Source organism: Monopterus albus, unplaced genomic scaffold (assembly GCF_001952655.1).
Source record: "Monopterus albus unplaced genomic scaffold, M_albus_1.0 scaffold240.1, whole genome shotgun sequence".
In the NCBI taxonomy this organism is placed as follows: domain Eukaryota; kingdom Metazoa; phylum Chordata; class Actinopteri; order Synbranchiformes; family Synbranchidae; genus Monopterus; species Monopterus albus.
In genome coordinates, this window is record NW_018128120.1 from 139,215 (window position 1) to 153,780 (window position 14,566).

Genomic DNA, 14,566 nt, shown 5'->3' on the forward strand with positions numbered 1-14,566 from the left:
GAGGGCCAACTCCAGTGGACCAGAGTCAGCAGTCCACCTCCACCAGAAGGACAAAGGACATTCTTTTGAGGACAGTGAAGTCCAGATCCTCTCCAGAGAACATCGCTGGTTTGAGAGAGGAGTTAAGGAAGCTATTTTTGTAAAAATAGAACACCCCTCACTAAATAGGGGTGGTGGACTAAGACACAACTTCTCTTCCATCTACAATCCTGTTTTGAGATCTCTGCCCAAAAATGCCCACCAGGACAATAGGTAACGACTCTCACCGACACTGGGCTATAATGACTCAGTCGTTAGGAGAAATCGTTGGCCTTCAAAGGACTGAAACACCGAGGTGGATAAATATGTCCGGCTCAACACCAGTCAGTCAGAGCTGATGAAGCCTCTTGGATGAGAGGTGAAATGTCTTCGACTTAGAAATCTAGTCCAGTTGATTAGTTTTTTTCAGTTTAAGGTTGTTTAATTTAATTTATGAAAAATACAGATTCTTTTACAGTATTCTGTAGAACAGACTTGGTGTCACCAAATCTGGCACTGGTGCCACCAAGTGTCTCAGGAGGTGGCACCAGTGCCCACAGTATGAAATGTTAGTCTGGAGCCCTGAAAATATAATGTAAAATGTATGGATGATATAGTTTAGCCATGGGAAAGGACAGCCATGGTTTTAAAGATGGCACTATCATATGTTGGTCTGAACCTAACTCTAGCAGCGTTTTCACACATTATTATTTCTCACCTTGAAGTAGATGGACTTCCTCTGTTCCTCCTGGAGCTAGCAGCCCCAGCCTCTGAGCTCTCTGCCCAGAAACAGCCCTCTCCACCTGGTTTAACAGTGTTGAGAGAGTCCCTCTGTGGTCATACAGAACCACAGTTACTCCTGCCTTCACCCCGCTCAGCAGCAACTGGATTTAGTATGCAGAGAAAAAGAAAGAGGAGAAAGGGAAAATTTGTTTTATCTTCCCAGTTGCAATTTTTAATTCCATATCCACAGTGGTTTCTTCCTCCCTATTTTCTTCTTGCCATACGAAAGAGACTGAGCAGTGGGCTGACACACTGACGACACCCTTTACCTCATAAGCAGGAATTTTATTGGAGATCAGAAATACGAGGGCAGGAGTGGCGTGATAGATGGCTGAGACTTTGTGTTGTGGTCTGCTGGTGAATGAGGACAGCGCTCCACTGGCTTTGTTCAGTCTTTCACTGAAAGAGAATATACAGTTAGGTTTCAACAGTAAATCACAACTTAATACAAATAGCCTTATGAAGCTCACCCCTACTAAGATTAGATTAGATTCAACTTTATTGTCATTACCCATGTACAAGTGCAAGGCAACGAAATACAGTTTAGCACAGTGTCAGCGAAGCTGTAACTACGGGTCCCAGAGAGAACCAAGAAACAGAGGAAACAGAGGCAGAGAAAACGGCAGAAGTGGCTGGAGGAAAGAGAGAAATTATTATTAAAATGCTGTGGCAGAATGCTTAGAAATTTAAGCTTTTAATAAGTAAGGATGATCATAAGATGATTTATGTGTATGTTGTGTTTGAAATAATCATTAGTAAATGTGTAAGAATAAAATGTGAAATGATTGTATTGAAAGAATTGGGAGAAGTGATTTTACATCTAAAGGAGTGAAAAAAGGCAGAATCACAGAAAAGAGGAGGTAGACACACATCCCTGAATAGAGGAACTGCAGAAGTGTGTGTATGTGACATAGAGAAAAGACACACAGCTTATTAAGGAAGTAAAAATGATGGTTTCAAGTGTTAGAAATTAATAAATCAGTCAGATAATTATTAGACATTAATGTGTTAGACTTTAATGTGTTAGTAATGTAGTTTAGTAAGATTCAAAGTCTGCTCTAGTCTGCTCTGTTTCAAGGTTAGCAGTAAGCATGACACCAATTGTTTTCTTCTATTAATCTTATGTTAGATTTGTGTCTGAATGATTGTTTTAGTTACACACCACGTAACAACATCCACACACATCAAGCTACCTCATTTTGTTATGACTAGGTAACATGCAGCTGCTCCAAGCCTGTGGAGCTCTAGATAAGAAATACAGTCTTATGCAAAAGTTTAGGCACCCCTTGATAAATAACAGATTTTGGTGATTTTTTATTTGAACAGATGTTAACACAGTTTCTCTTGGAAATGGAAAAAATGCACAATATTTTCTGCAAACAGTGATGCATAGTTACTTCTTATGCCATAAATTGAACAAAAATAAAAAATAAAAACATGATTATGGCATGGTGCAAAAGTTTGGGCACCCTAAGAGTTCCAGAGTCTCAAAGTCTCTCACAAGGTATCAGACCTTAATCAGCTCGTTAGATCTGATGCACAGCAACAGCTGTCATTGGTAAATGCCAATTTCAAAGCTGTACAAATACTTTGACTCTTCAAACCTTGTGCACACACTTGTGGACACCCAGCAACCATGGGTTCCTCTAAGCAGCTGTGTAAGACCCTGAAAATGAAAGTTATTGATGCCCACAATGCAGGAGAAGGCTACAAGAAGATAGCAAAGCGTTGTCAGCTTGCAGTTTCCACAGTAAGAAATGTAATTAAGAGATGGCAGATCAGGGGAACTGTGGAGGTCAAGATGAGATCTGGAAGACCAAGAAAACTCTCGGACAGAACTGCTCGTATGCTGGTCAGAAAGACAAATCAAAACCCCCATTTGACTGCAAAAAACCTGCAGGAAGATTTAGCAGACTCAGGAGTGGTGGTGCACCGTTCCACTGTGCAGCGATGCTTGCACAGACAAGGCCTTCATGGAAGAGTCAGCAGAAGAAAACCTTATCTGCGTCCCCATCATAAAATCCAACGTCTGAAGTATGCAACAGGACATCTACAGAAGCCCGATGCGTTTTGGAAACAAGTGCTGTGGACTGATGAAGTTAAAATAGAACTCTTTGGACACAATCAGCAAAGGCATGTTTGGAGAAAAAAAGGAGCAGCATTTCATGAAAAGAACACCTTGCCAACTATTAAGCATGGGGGTGGATCTATCATGCTCTGGGGTTGTGTTGCAGCCAGTGGCACAGGAAACATTGCACGGGTGGAGGGAAGAATGGATTCCACTAAATACCAGCAAATTCTGGAAGCAAACATCACACCATCTGTAAAAAAGCTGAAGCTGAAAAGAGGATGGCTTCTACAACAGGACAATGATCCTAAACATACCTCGAAATCCACTATGGAATACCTCAAGAGACGCAGGCTGAAGGTTTTGGAATGGCCATCACAGTCCCCTGATTTAAACATCATTGAAAATTTGTGGGTAGATCTTAAAAGAGCTGTGCATGCAAGACGACCAAAGAATATTACAGAACTAGAAGCCTTTTGCAAGGAAGAATGGGAGAAGATCCCAAGTACAAGAATTGAAAGACTTTTAGCTGGCTATGAAAAGCGTTTGCAAGCTGTGATATCTGCCAGAGGAGGTGTTACTAAGTACTGATAGGCTCTGTCCGGTTGACCGTTTGACTTCCAGAAGACCAAAGACTGCGGAGAGGCAGTCCAGGAAGAGCACCCCGCTGGGGGTGCTCCCCCACAGGCACCTGGCCTGTGATGGGGAAAGGGATGTAGACATGGGAGAGAGAGAGCACCTTTCTGTGGGCTTGCCCTACCAGCACCGAGCTTGTGAGGGTGAGATGGATGTCGATGTGGGAGAAAGAACACCTTTCTGTGGGTGTTTATTGGATGGATGGAATAGATGTCAACAGGGGACGAGCTGTGGTACGATGGAGCAGTGGTGGAGCCTCACAGTTCAGCGGGAAAACTGAATTCTTGCTTAAAAGATGACTGAAGAAGAAGAATTTGAACAGAATGCCACAATCCACCCGGCCTGGTGGGGAAAGATGGCTTGAAAAGAAAACCATTTTAGACATTTTCATGTCTTTATGTTTCTCAGAAGAAAGAAGATTTGACCAAGAAGAACATTCTCTATCTGAGAATTTCCAATAATTCTCTCCCAGAGTTTAGAAAATTGAACCAGAGGAGAAAGAGGTTGTCCTGATGAGTTTTAATTTTTCTAATTGTTAAGTTTCTCCTTGTGAAAGCTTGAATCATGGCCAAAAGGAAAAAGAGGAACCAACGATTGCCCAACCTGCCACCACCCCACCCAGAGCCAGCTGAGGATCGGTGACGTGAGACCTTTGACTTTTATTCAGATCAAGAGCTTAGCTCAACCATAATAATTTTAATCAGTATAATATGTTAGAGTGATGTTTAGAGATAGCATTTGTTGATTATTTAGGTTGTAAGCCAATCAAGATAATTATTGATGATTTTAAGGTTTATATTTTATTGCTTGCTGCTTTGCTGTAGCTCTGTTAAGCTTTTATATAAAATCAATGATACTGATTCTTATAATTTTAGCGGGTTTACACTTTTAAATGGTAATTGTTAAAGTTGCACATATTGCACAATTCACAGTGAATGTGATTACCTAATTCCTAGTGAATGTTTGAGGTTGCATAACAGTTCACAGGGTTGACAGTAGGCCAATATTGAACTACTAAAATGATTTTAGACAGTTACATCAGAAAAGGGTTTATCGAAAATATCCAACTGTTTACTTGTTACATAATACACACTATTCTTTAAACATCCTATCCTTAATAACATCTTATGTCAGCTAAATACTGTGCAAAACAAATATGGTATTAAGTGTCCAGTGACACAGTTTTCATTGTTATTTCAGACTAAATTTAACACTTCCTCAAAGAGCCAGAGTGTACTGGTTTATAAAAATTTCCCAGTACAGTAACATCTGAGGGTTTAAGGAGGTAGCTGCAACAATAACTGCAGATTGTTGTTATTTGGGAGGTTTGGGGATCTTATCCTGAATTAATAACATGTAAGAGGGAGGTCTGAGGGAACTTTGTTCGCAGGTTCATGGTAGTTAATTACTGAGTGAATATCTCCGTCATAAAACCTCAAGCAGTGTTTGGAGCTTTAATACGTTTCAAATATGCCAACTTAGTGTGAGAGGTTAAGCTTTATTCCTATGTCCAGGGGTTAGCATATCATGGCCTTCGTGGCCTTCATACAACAGTATCTACAGTATGTACCCATGGCAATGTCTACAATAAAGATTTGCAATTAAGTTCAATCATGGACCAAGTTTTTAATCATTGTACAAAGGTGGAGCCAATAATCAACACATCTTTGACACATCAATCAACACAAGCTAAACATTATAAGCCCTAGCTATGTTACACAGGTATTATCTTATAAAGTGGTAGATCATTGTATCTAAAAACACAACCCAACAGCTGTAGACAATCACCTGAATGAAGTAGAGGCCCGGACCCCCTCCATGCTTTCAGCTGCACTCATGGACTGTCCCTTGTCCAGGCTAAGATAGAGGCTGGAAGACCCAACAGGCCTTGAAGACCAGGAGAGGGAGGGCCAAGAGCTGAGTGTTGTCCCAGAGCTGGACTTCCCTGTTTGGGTACTTCCACCTCTGACTCCTTCTGGCTTTGTGTAGCTTCCCCAAGCTTTCCTGGTTCTCATAGACATTTCTGCAAATATCACAGATATAAGGGGAAAAGGCAAAATATACATTTTTACTGATACATTCAGTAGCCATTTCAGATAAGCAGATCATAAAACAGCTGGAGAATGAAGCATAGGAGAAAGGAGGGAGAATCTGTCTTCAGTTATCTACTGTGATCAGTGTTTCTCAAGGTATTTCAATTTCATTTTACACTATAATTAAAGAGAGCAGCAAAAGCAAAACAAGAGTCAAGATAATCTAGTAGGTAATCCTACATCCTTGGGGACACCTCAAAAAAGTTTTATTTTCAGAGCTTGTGGTTTCTTTTATACTCACTTTTCTCTTCCTGAAGTTTGTCTCTGATGATCTGCCTGATCCTTCTCTCCTTCCTCCTCTCTTCCTCCTCCTCTGTAATTCCTGTGCTGTGTTGGTTGAGGGTCCCATACTGCTCGGCTGCCTCCCGAGGAGTGAGCCAGTCCAATGTGGAGACACAGGAGATATAGTGGTTCCCACCCAGAGACAGTCCTGAGAGAGGGAGCCAAATAAGGTTTCACTCTTTTCATTAAAACCTGATCCATTGGCCTGCAACAAAAATGCAAATCTCGCTTTTTTATAGGATTCTCACCTGTTCAGCAAGGACCCTCCAGTGCCAGTTGACTTGAGCAGCACGGCAAAGGTCACGAGGGGTCAGAAATGACATCACATACAAGGACAGAAACCGAGGCAACACCACCGTGAAGTCCACTTGAGTCACGGGAACTGTCTCGATCAGCAAATCCCTACAGTACCTGCTCAGATTTCGAAAGGTTTTCATTTTAAATCCCATAAATCTTAAATAAAAAAGCTTTTGTCTCCAATTGAGAAAAGGGAGCAATGAAGAGAAATTCTCAACAAAAAAGTCTGAAATTTGGCTAACACAGTTATGGTATACAGTAAATACTGATAGAAAAATGGGTAGGAATGACCTTACTTGAGTTGTGACTTGGTGCAGCATGTGAGCAGAGAGTGCAGCAAGTGTTTCCTCTGCTGGTCAGACCACAGATCAAACCAGTGGAGCACAAGGTTCACCCTCTCCTTAAATAACTGGAAGCAAACAGGAAAGGACACCAACGCACCTCGGTCAGTTAAAAACACAAGTAAGTGCATCTCCATAAGAGCCTGTTGCTCTGCCAAAAGCTAGAGTACAAACTGGCATCCAAGGCACTGGTGAAGGAGGAAATAGGGCAGGAGTAGCCTTTATACTAATAAATTCAAGTTTTGACCTACATGCTCAAAGTCACTTTTGTACAAATTCAAACAGTAAGGTGCAATGTAAAATAATTCATTTACCTGACAAGCTTTAAACTTTAATTGAACAAATGGCAGCATGGAGGTAAAGAGTTGGACTTTAACGCCAGTTTGCACATCTGTTCCAAATTGCTGAGCATTTCTGTTATTATGTGTTAAAAAATGCATCATATTATGTGGTCTTAATATTTTTGAGGCTTTATATGCAATTTACAACACAATTAACAACAATTAACCCTGAAATTCAAGTATCGAAACACGTGCGTAATGCCATCTAGTGGCGCTTGATGAAAATCAATTTAATACCACTAAACGTTTAGCCCGGGGGCTCCACATTCAGAATAGGTGTTTGCTCGTCTGACCTGCAGGTTGCTGGTCTTGTTGCTCAGAGGGGTCCAGGTGCTGAAGCACGTTTCGGAGCGCGGCTCATAGTCTGTTCCGCTGAGCTGCCACCGCTTCACCGAGTGAAGGCTTGATTTCAGGCTCGTCCCCATGTATTCATTCAGGAGGAAAACGCTTCGAGTTTTGTTTAGACCGATGGACTCCCATTAACCGTCAGATTTAGTTCACTTTTAGGGAAATGCTGAACAGCCGGCTGCCACTGTGCCACTGTGCCGCTCCGCTCCCAGTATCCTTAGAGACGCATCAACAAAGGAATGAGCGCATTCCTTCATAGGGCCACTCCAGTAACAAGTGGGCGAAGTCTGTGGTCTTGACAAACAGCGGGTTGTCAGCACTTTGTGTTGCTCATGCCTCCAATACAACTTCCTGTAAGTGTCGAATTCTTTTAGTAAATAAAGATTTATTAAAAAGAAGCCCTAATTGTGGTGCATTTAATTATTGTAAAATAATTTCTAGGGCAGTGTGACCCAATGCACCCATACTTAATACTCACAATACTACACAATCACTGAGGAAAATATTACATATAGAGAAGTCTTCTAAAATGTTACTGCATTATTGATACATGTAATACAACTCCTACAGCGTTCGGTTCCAAGACACAGAAAATCAAAATTAAAGCAGGAAGATCCTCCAAAATTTACATCTGACTTTACTGGTTGACTTGCCATGCAACAGAAACTGTATTGTGCAACAGTGGGTGCACATGAGGAGGATACAGATATACTTTGTCCCCGTGATGATAATGTGCTTTGACCATATGTGCACAAACAGACAGCAAACATTCATATCATGGTTCAACAGTCTCGTAGCCAAAGGAACAAAGAGCTCTTACAGCAGTAGTATCTACCTTGGATGGAAACACTGACCCACATGGTAGTTCAAATTCTGAATAGAGCACATAAGATGAATCCAGAGTCATCTCCCTGGCCAAGTTCAGAACACTTTTGTTGAATATGGACTGAAGGAAGAGGTGGTCGCTCACAACAGCCACCTTAAATGTTGTGCACACGAGACGGTTCAACTGAGAATTGAGGGTTAGATTACCAAATGAAGCAAATATGCCAAACAGAAAGATGGATTCAGTAAAACATCAGCACAATCCTCTGAGAGGCCAAAAATCCTGAGCCATTTTATCATTTTTCTCTGACACTTCCTCCATTAACTTTAACATTGAGACAGCATTCCCTCCTTCTTAAAGACAAAATAACCACATTGGCCAATAGAGTCAAACAACACATTTATTAGTCAAAAATAAAATCACAAAACCGTTAAAACAGTAAATAAAGCAGGATTCACAATCACAGCAGCACTGAATGAATATATTATCAGAAAACAGAATCTGTGAAGGACAATTAAAAGATTAAAACCAATAAGGCAAAAATGGCCTAATTAAAAAATGAAGGCATGGCTGTGACGTCAACATTTGGATTATTCAGTCTGCAAATATATTCAGCACTGAACAATGTGCCAGAGGTGATGTCAGGCCACTTGCACACAGCAAAAAATCATATGCAAAATCACAAACCGCTGTCATTTTTTTACTCCTAATATATAGTGCAGTTTCTATAGTCAATCTACTTTGTGTTATTTATTTAGTTGGTTACCTATAATTTCATCTATTTAGGATTTTTTAAAGCTTTTATTGTGTCATGGATAAGAGCTAAGCTTCTGTTTAAAGCTCTGTGTTAAATCATTTTGAACATATTCCTGTATCTCTGTTTTGATATGACTGGCTCTGGCCCTTCAGTTTATGATGTTACAGACACTGATTTCCTGTGACAATAGTTAAGACAAAGTGCAACAGTGCGTGTTACACATTCACATATCTGAAAACATCAAAAGAAACAAGTCTGCATTCTTTTTAAAGAAATCCAGAAAAACACTGAAGGACTTGTGACAAAACAAGGTGAGTGCTTTATATTAATATGACTTTGGTTAACAATGTACAGTAAATGAGTAAATTAACTATACCTTGACTTTAAAAGGATGGTGACAGGGATGCGCCAAGGCCAAAATACTGTAGGCCAGACAACTTAAGAATGCACAGCTCCGAACACTTGCTGTAAGAGAAAAGAGTATACACATCTGGCTCATCAGGAGGAGCCGGGGGCGCCCAACCATATCTCAGCAAGTTCATTACTACCATCTAAATGTTTGTACATCAAGATTAGAACAATTTTCTTCTCAATACTAGTTAGAGTATTTAGAACCTACTGTACTGTAGGTATACAGGAAGCAGTGAAAAATAAGGCTGTTGGTGCATCCCCATCAGGGATTTAATGCATCCATCCCCCCGTGCAGACAGGGAATGCTGGTGAACAGTTTTTGCCATAATACTTAACAGAAAAAGTGCCTACAAGCTTTCTTCTATCTGTTGCAGCCTCTCAAGGTGGCAGAAAATAAACTGTTGGGTCAGATAAAGTGGAGAGTGAGGATCACATGCTGACAGTCCTTGGGATCTCTTGGCTGTCAGCTAGATTCAGTTTCTGACTGGAGGAGACAGGTCAAGAAAAAAAACACAGACAACAATCTGAACAGTGTTGGACAGACAGGAAACTTAAAGAGAAACAAGTTTTCCTTTCACTTTGAGACAATTAAAAAGCATTAAGGGCTAGTATGATGACTGGGGAACATCAAATATCAAAAGGATACATAGACAGACTGAGCTCCTCAAGCTGTGGAGAAACATATTTTAATATTATATATGTTTGAGTGCAGCAAGGTTATAATCATGAACAATTCATTATACGGTAACAATCTTACATTTAGAAGTAATTTGTCCATGTTGGTGTCACAGGCCATTTTTCTCTGGTCTTCAGGCATTTCATCCACCTCACTGTAGAGGTCAAAGTGCTTACGTGCCAGCTTCTCCTGCATCTCTCTCACGTGCTCCATCTGGCTGATGGAGCACTCATTGCCTGGGACAAGGAAACATTATTTCTCTGACAATTTGTCACTTATCTGCTATCCTTCATACAATTTCATTATTTCTTCTAAACACACAGTGGGATTTGTTCATTTTAAGAGCCATAGATTATTTGGCATTTTCAGCAGATAGTCCCTGGTAGGCTAGTGGTTAAGGCGCAGCACTCTCTGGGTCAGGGTTGCGTCAGGAAGGGCATCCGGCGTAAAACACGTGCCAAATGTCAACATGTGTGGCGACCCCTAAATGGGAAAAGCCCAAAGTGACTTTCTTTATCAGATAGGTGTCATCTGAATCCATAACATAACTCACTGGCTGTCTATGTGTAGAGGGCTGTTTTCAACTCAAGATATTTATCAAACACCACAGGTGAAGTGTTAAAATACCAAATGCTTGTAGTGCCCCTGAGTGGAAGTCATTGAGGAGGCTGAGGAGCCCTTTCTCCATCTCCTGTACGTCTGAAACATCGGTCAGAAAGGAGTGCTGGATGGTAGTTGCTGCCTGGCCCTGGTTCGGATTAGTTTTACCACCCGAACCCATTTGATATTTGGGTTTATCTTTAACTACCCTAGAAAAAGAAAATACAAAACAGCCAGAATGGAGTGATTACTGTTCCTGATAGTCAGATATGACCATAACACAAACACTTTATGTATTGACAAGATAAAGCACAGACTGTGTAAGACTATAATTAATTAAATAATTGTGGTTGTACAGTTGCTACCTCCTGTTCTTGCTCTTTTGGCTGGACTGAGTACCCATGTTATGGCTGTAGCAGACGTGCCGTCCACCGGATGAAGCGCTGTTCTTCCGACCAGACCCACCGGTCGGAGCGGCCGTGTTTGTGGGGGTCCTGGGACTCTTTCTCTTTAGTTTTCGCTCCTCCATAACTTCATGTTACGGCGGTGTCTGGTTTGCTAAGTAGGGGGTAAACGCGAAAAGCTTACAACAAGCACACTAACTCAGAGCCAAAACCATGCATAAACAACACCCTGATAGAAACGAATGTGTTTAGCTAGCAAGTTAGCATTAGCTCACAAACTAGCCAGTCGTGTAGTCTTCAGACGTCTGCCCACATTTAAATTATATACAACAAACATACGCCGATGAATATATTTACTCACAATTACAAATGAGCAAACCCTGCGTCACTTGTTACACAGACAGGTTGCCCACGAGGTTAAAAAATTTACTAAACCATGACAATTTCCATATGTACCCAGCAAGCTAGATAGCCTGCAAGCTCTGAAAACTTCCTGTTTTGGTGGAAACGGAACTAGCCACGGCCACATCCCAAATCTCTATATATTCTCCACAAAATTATTAATTAACTAGGCTGTATATCCTATTATACTAATGAAATCATAATATTCTTGAGTTTTAGAATAACAGAAGAAAAGTTATTCAACTAAAGGTGTACCATAACCTATTGAAAGTTTTTCGCCTTCTCCACGTCAGAACCTCTTGAGGTCGCTAAACCACGAATTGGAACTGATCCAAAATCGGCCGCATTCCATTGTACTTTTCTTATTTTTCCGAAATGTAAGGTTTGAAATTATGCAAACAGCAACATAGTTTTCCAGGCATGCTACAAGTAAGAAATCATTTAAAGTACTTGAGAATCTATTATGATGTTATTGGTACACGTTAATAAATTGAATAAAATTCTCAAACGAATACCGTGAATGTACAAAACCAGTCCAGTCTCCGAGTCTGTAGATATTTGATTTTTATCGTCTATGATCACTGAAATTGCACTTTTTAAAGGGAGCTCTGTACTGTAACTGCGGTGTAATGGCAGCAAAAGGCCACAAGGGGGAGATAAATGAACATCTAATGATGATCCCCCTCCTTCTCCATCTTATTTTAATCAATGACGTTGTAGCTGATAAACAGACTGAAAAGAGCCTCGTATAAAATTCAGATTAATTGAATTCCACAATACCTTTCAAGCATAGTAATAACTGCACAAATAGCTGATTATGCTTACTTTTACTGACACCAAAGTGGAAAATTCCTCAAATGTTCTCTGCCTTCACTTGGATTTCTGGCCCTTGTTAATATTTACAGGATGACCTTCCTACTGTAAGTCACTCTAGAGATAAAAACATTAAATTAAATTAATCAAATTAAATATCCTATTAATAAATATATTCAAATGTTAATGAGCTTCTCACATGCAGGCCTTGATCTAAGATGTGGCCAGTGGTCTTGTCATATGGAAACCCATCTTCCTAAACTTGACTTCTGGATTCAAAGCTCATTAAGCAATGCAACAGTAGATATTTGGATGCACCCCCCGTGATTTGCTTCATTATTACCAATATCTCTAATATAGATTTCTGCTTCCTGAGAAGTTAGAATTTAAAGTGCAATAGTAATTTTTATCAGGATGTGATTGCTCATATGGTGAATCTCACTGGATCAGTGCCTTTTTAATGTGGGAAAATTACCTGACTTTTTGAAAAAGCTCCAGTGTTTTGAGGAAACTCCCTGCTGTGGAAAATACTCACACTGGCAGATTATTTTCTCTATCCATCTCTGTGTTGTGTTGCCTTTTCCCACTGTCTCCTTTCCCTCTTTTTCCTGCTTTGTGGGTGTTTGTTTTTGGGTGTGCATTTGTTTTGTGACAGTGGCTGAGTGAGGTGAACCAGGATAAAATGTTACAGATGAACACATTTAGACTCTCGCATCCACAGAGCCATTAACTTAGTGGATGTTCACACACACACACACACACAGAAACATACACACACCTATCTCTCATCTGTAATTGCAGTGTAGGGGCTGTTTGGAGAGCTAGCTACTAGTCACAGCCAGTTCATTCTTTTCTCATGTGCACGGCTGCTTGAATTATGTGCTGGATTGTAAATGAATGGCAACTCGTTTAATTACACACCCCATCTTACTGCTAATTCTAAGTTACCTGCCTTTCTAATGTGAGCATTTTCCAGCATTTTAACACAGTTACTTTAGCTGGTGAAGACACTGTAATCTGGGACCAAAAGTGGTTTAAATCGATGAAACAAAAAACAGAAACACATGTAATGTGAAAGCTACACATAAAATCTGATTTAGATAAATAGAGCTTCTGTTTTTGTAGGTAATGTGTAACCTTATTCTTGCACACTGAAATTAAATGTATCATTTTAAGACACTTTTTCTGTGTGGACCTGACCCATAATCAGTGCTAAAATGTTCACATTGTATCAATAAGGAATACAAGCAAGAAGGCCACTCTGTTGTTCCTATTCATGTGCATGTTCCATGTACTATCCTGTTCGATACTGTATATTGCCCAGTGTGACTGGACACTCGGGGGACCTGTAAAGTGGACACTGTGTGTGTGTGTGTAGCTCTTCTGGGAATTAGGGTTAAGCAGAAGGTTACAAGTGTATGTGTGTTTTCATACGAGCAGCCGTGACCCAGAATAAAATGTTTTTGTCCCTTCCTATTCCTTCATGTACAAATAAACACAAACATGTACACACTTGAATTTACTGCTTCCTATTAAAGACGATTCATATGTTTCTCAGTCTAGTGTAGAAACAAATGTTCTAAGTGTGAGAGAGAAAAATGTGTCCTTGTCTTCTGTGCAAGGACAAGGAGCAAGACCACACATTCACATATACAGTACATGCACAGAGTGGGACTGGCAGAGATGAATGATGAAGGTGGGCAAGAGAAAGAAAGAGCAGCAGGGGAAGACACAAATAGGAGGCATGTACAACCATGTCAGTGCTTTTTGTATGCTGTAGAAACAGGACTGAAAATAAATTAGAGGCGTGATTTTTACATAAGGCCATGCAAAGTGTTTCACCACCGCTGCATTTAAGAGAAAATGATCTGGAAAAACATTCTCTAAGAGTTACTACTGACCACAAATCAACCAGTGTGAACACATGCAAAAGGAATAAAATATTTATTTATATTACTATGGATGTAATGTATTGTATTTGTAATGCCACATGGCAGCAGACATGGATCTAAGGTAACATTATGCCCTGCAGTTTTCTTAGTTGTGCTGCTGCTGTCCTCATATTTAAATTTCATTCTCATCCTTTAAGCAACTTATGGACATTTTTCTCATCTGTGCAAAACACCCTGCTGGTGGGTTACTGGCCTACAAAATATAAAGCCTCCATAGCATGCTATACATTTTACACTTACAGTACTACAGTACAAATACTGAGATCCTAAACCAGGGGTGTCACACTCAATCGCACAGGGGGTTAAAACTCAAAGCACACTTTAGGTCGCGGGCCGAACAGGATAAAAATTTATTGAACAGACTAAAACTAAACGTTTTTTGAACATAAATATGAATCGAAACAGACAGGATACAATATTATTCCAAAATAAATACACTTGAACTTAAAATCACCAACCCTATTTCTGCTAAGCCTTACATTAACAAACACCTGCTTTTTGTCTGGACACCAGACGTC

At 40.2% G+C, this 14,566-nt stretch overlaps 2 protein-coding genes across 3 annotated transcripts in view; both read right to left on the bottom strand.

Annotated features, from left to right (window-relative positions):
* The window catches only part of ect2l (epithelial cell transforming 2 like), a 14,227-nt gene extending 6,675 nt beyond the window's left edge, over positions 1-7,552 (bottom strand). Inside the window, 8 exon segments of the mRNA XM_020620530.1 lie at positions 737-902; positions 1,071-1,200; positions 5,294-5,528; positions 5,840-6,013; positions 6,016-6,028; positions 6,129-6,291; positions 6,474-6,586; positions 7,153-7,552. Coding sequence (XP_020476186.1) covers positions 737-902; positions 1,071-1,200; positions 5,294-5,528; positions 5,840-6,013; positions 6,016-6,028; positions 6,129-6,291; positions 6,474-6,586; positions 7,153-7,284 — 1,126 coding nt within the window. The 5' untranslated portion in view covers positions 7,285-7,552.
* Positions 7,553-9,053: 1,501 nt separating this feature from the next.
* Positions 9,054-11,408, bottom strand: ccdc28a (coiled-coil domain containing 28A). Of its 2 annotated transcripts, none has more exons than XM_020620521.1 (6): positions 11,243-11,408; positions 10,843-11,035; positions 10,505-10,686; positions 9,959-10,113; positions 9,848-9,870; positions 9,054-9,681 (listed from the first exon to the last, which is right to left on the bottom strand). In XM_020620521.1, exons 2-6 carry the CDS (start codon positions 11,004-11,006, stop codon positions 9,675-9,677), a joined length of 531 nt encoding a protein of 176 aa, XP_020476177.1. In that variant the 5' UTR covers positions 11,007-11,035; positions 11,243-11,408; the 3' UTR covers positions 9,054-9,674. The 2 variants fall into 2 exon arrangements, with proteins under 2 accessions (XP_020476177.1, XP_020476176.1); XM_020620520.1 differs by having other exon boundaries at positions 9,054-9,685.
* Between the last annotated feature and the right edge of the window lie 3,158 nt (positions 11,409-14,566).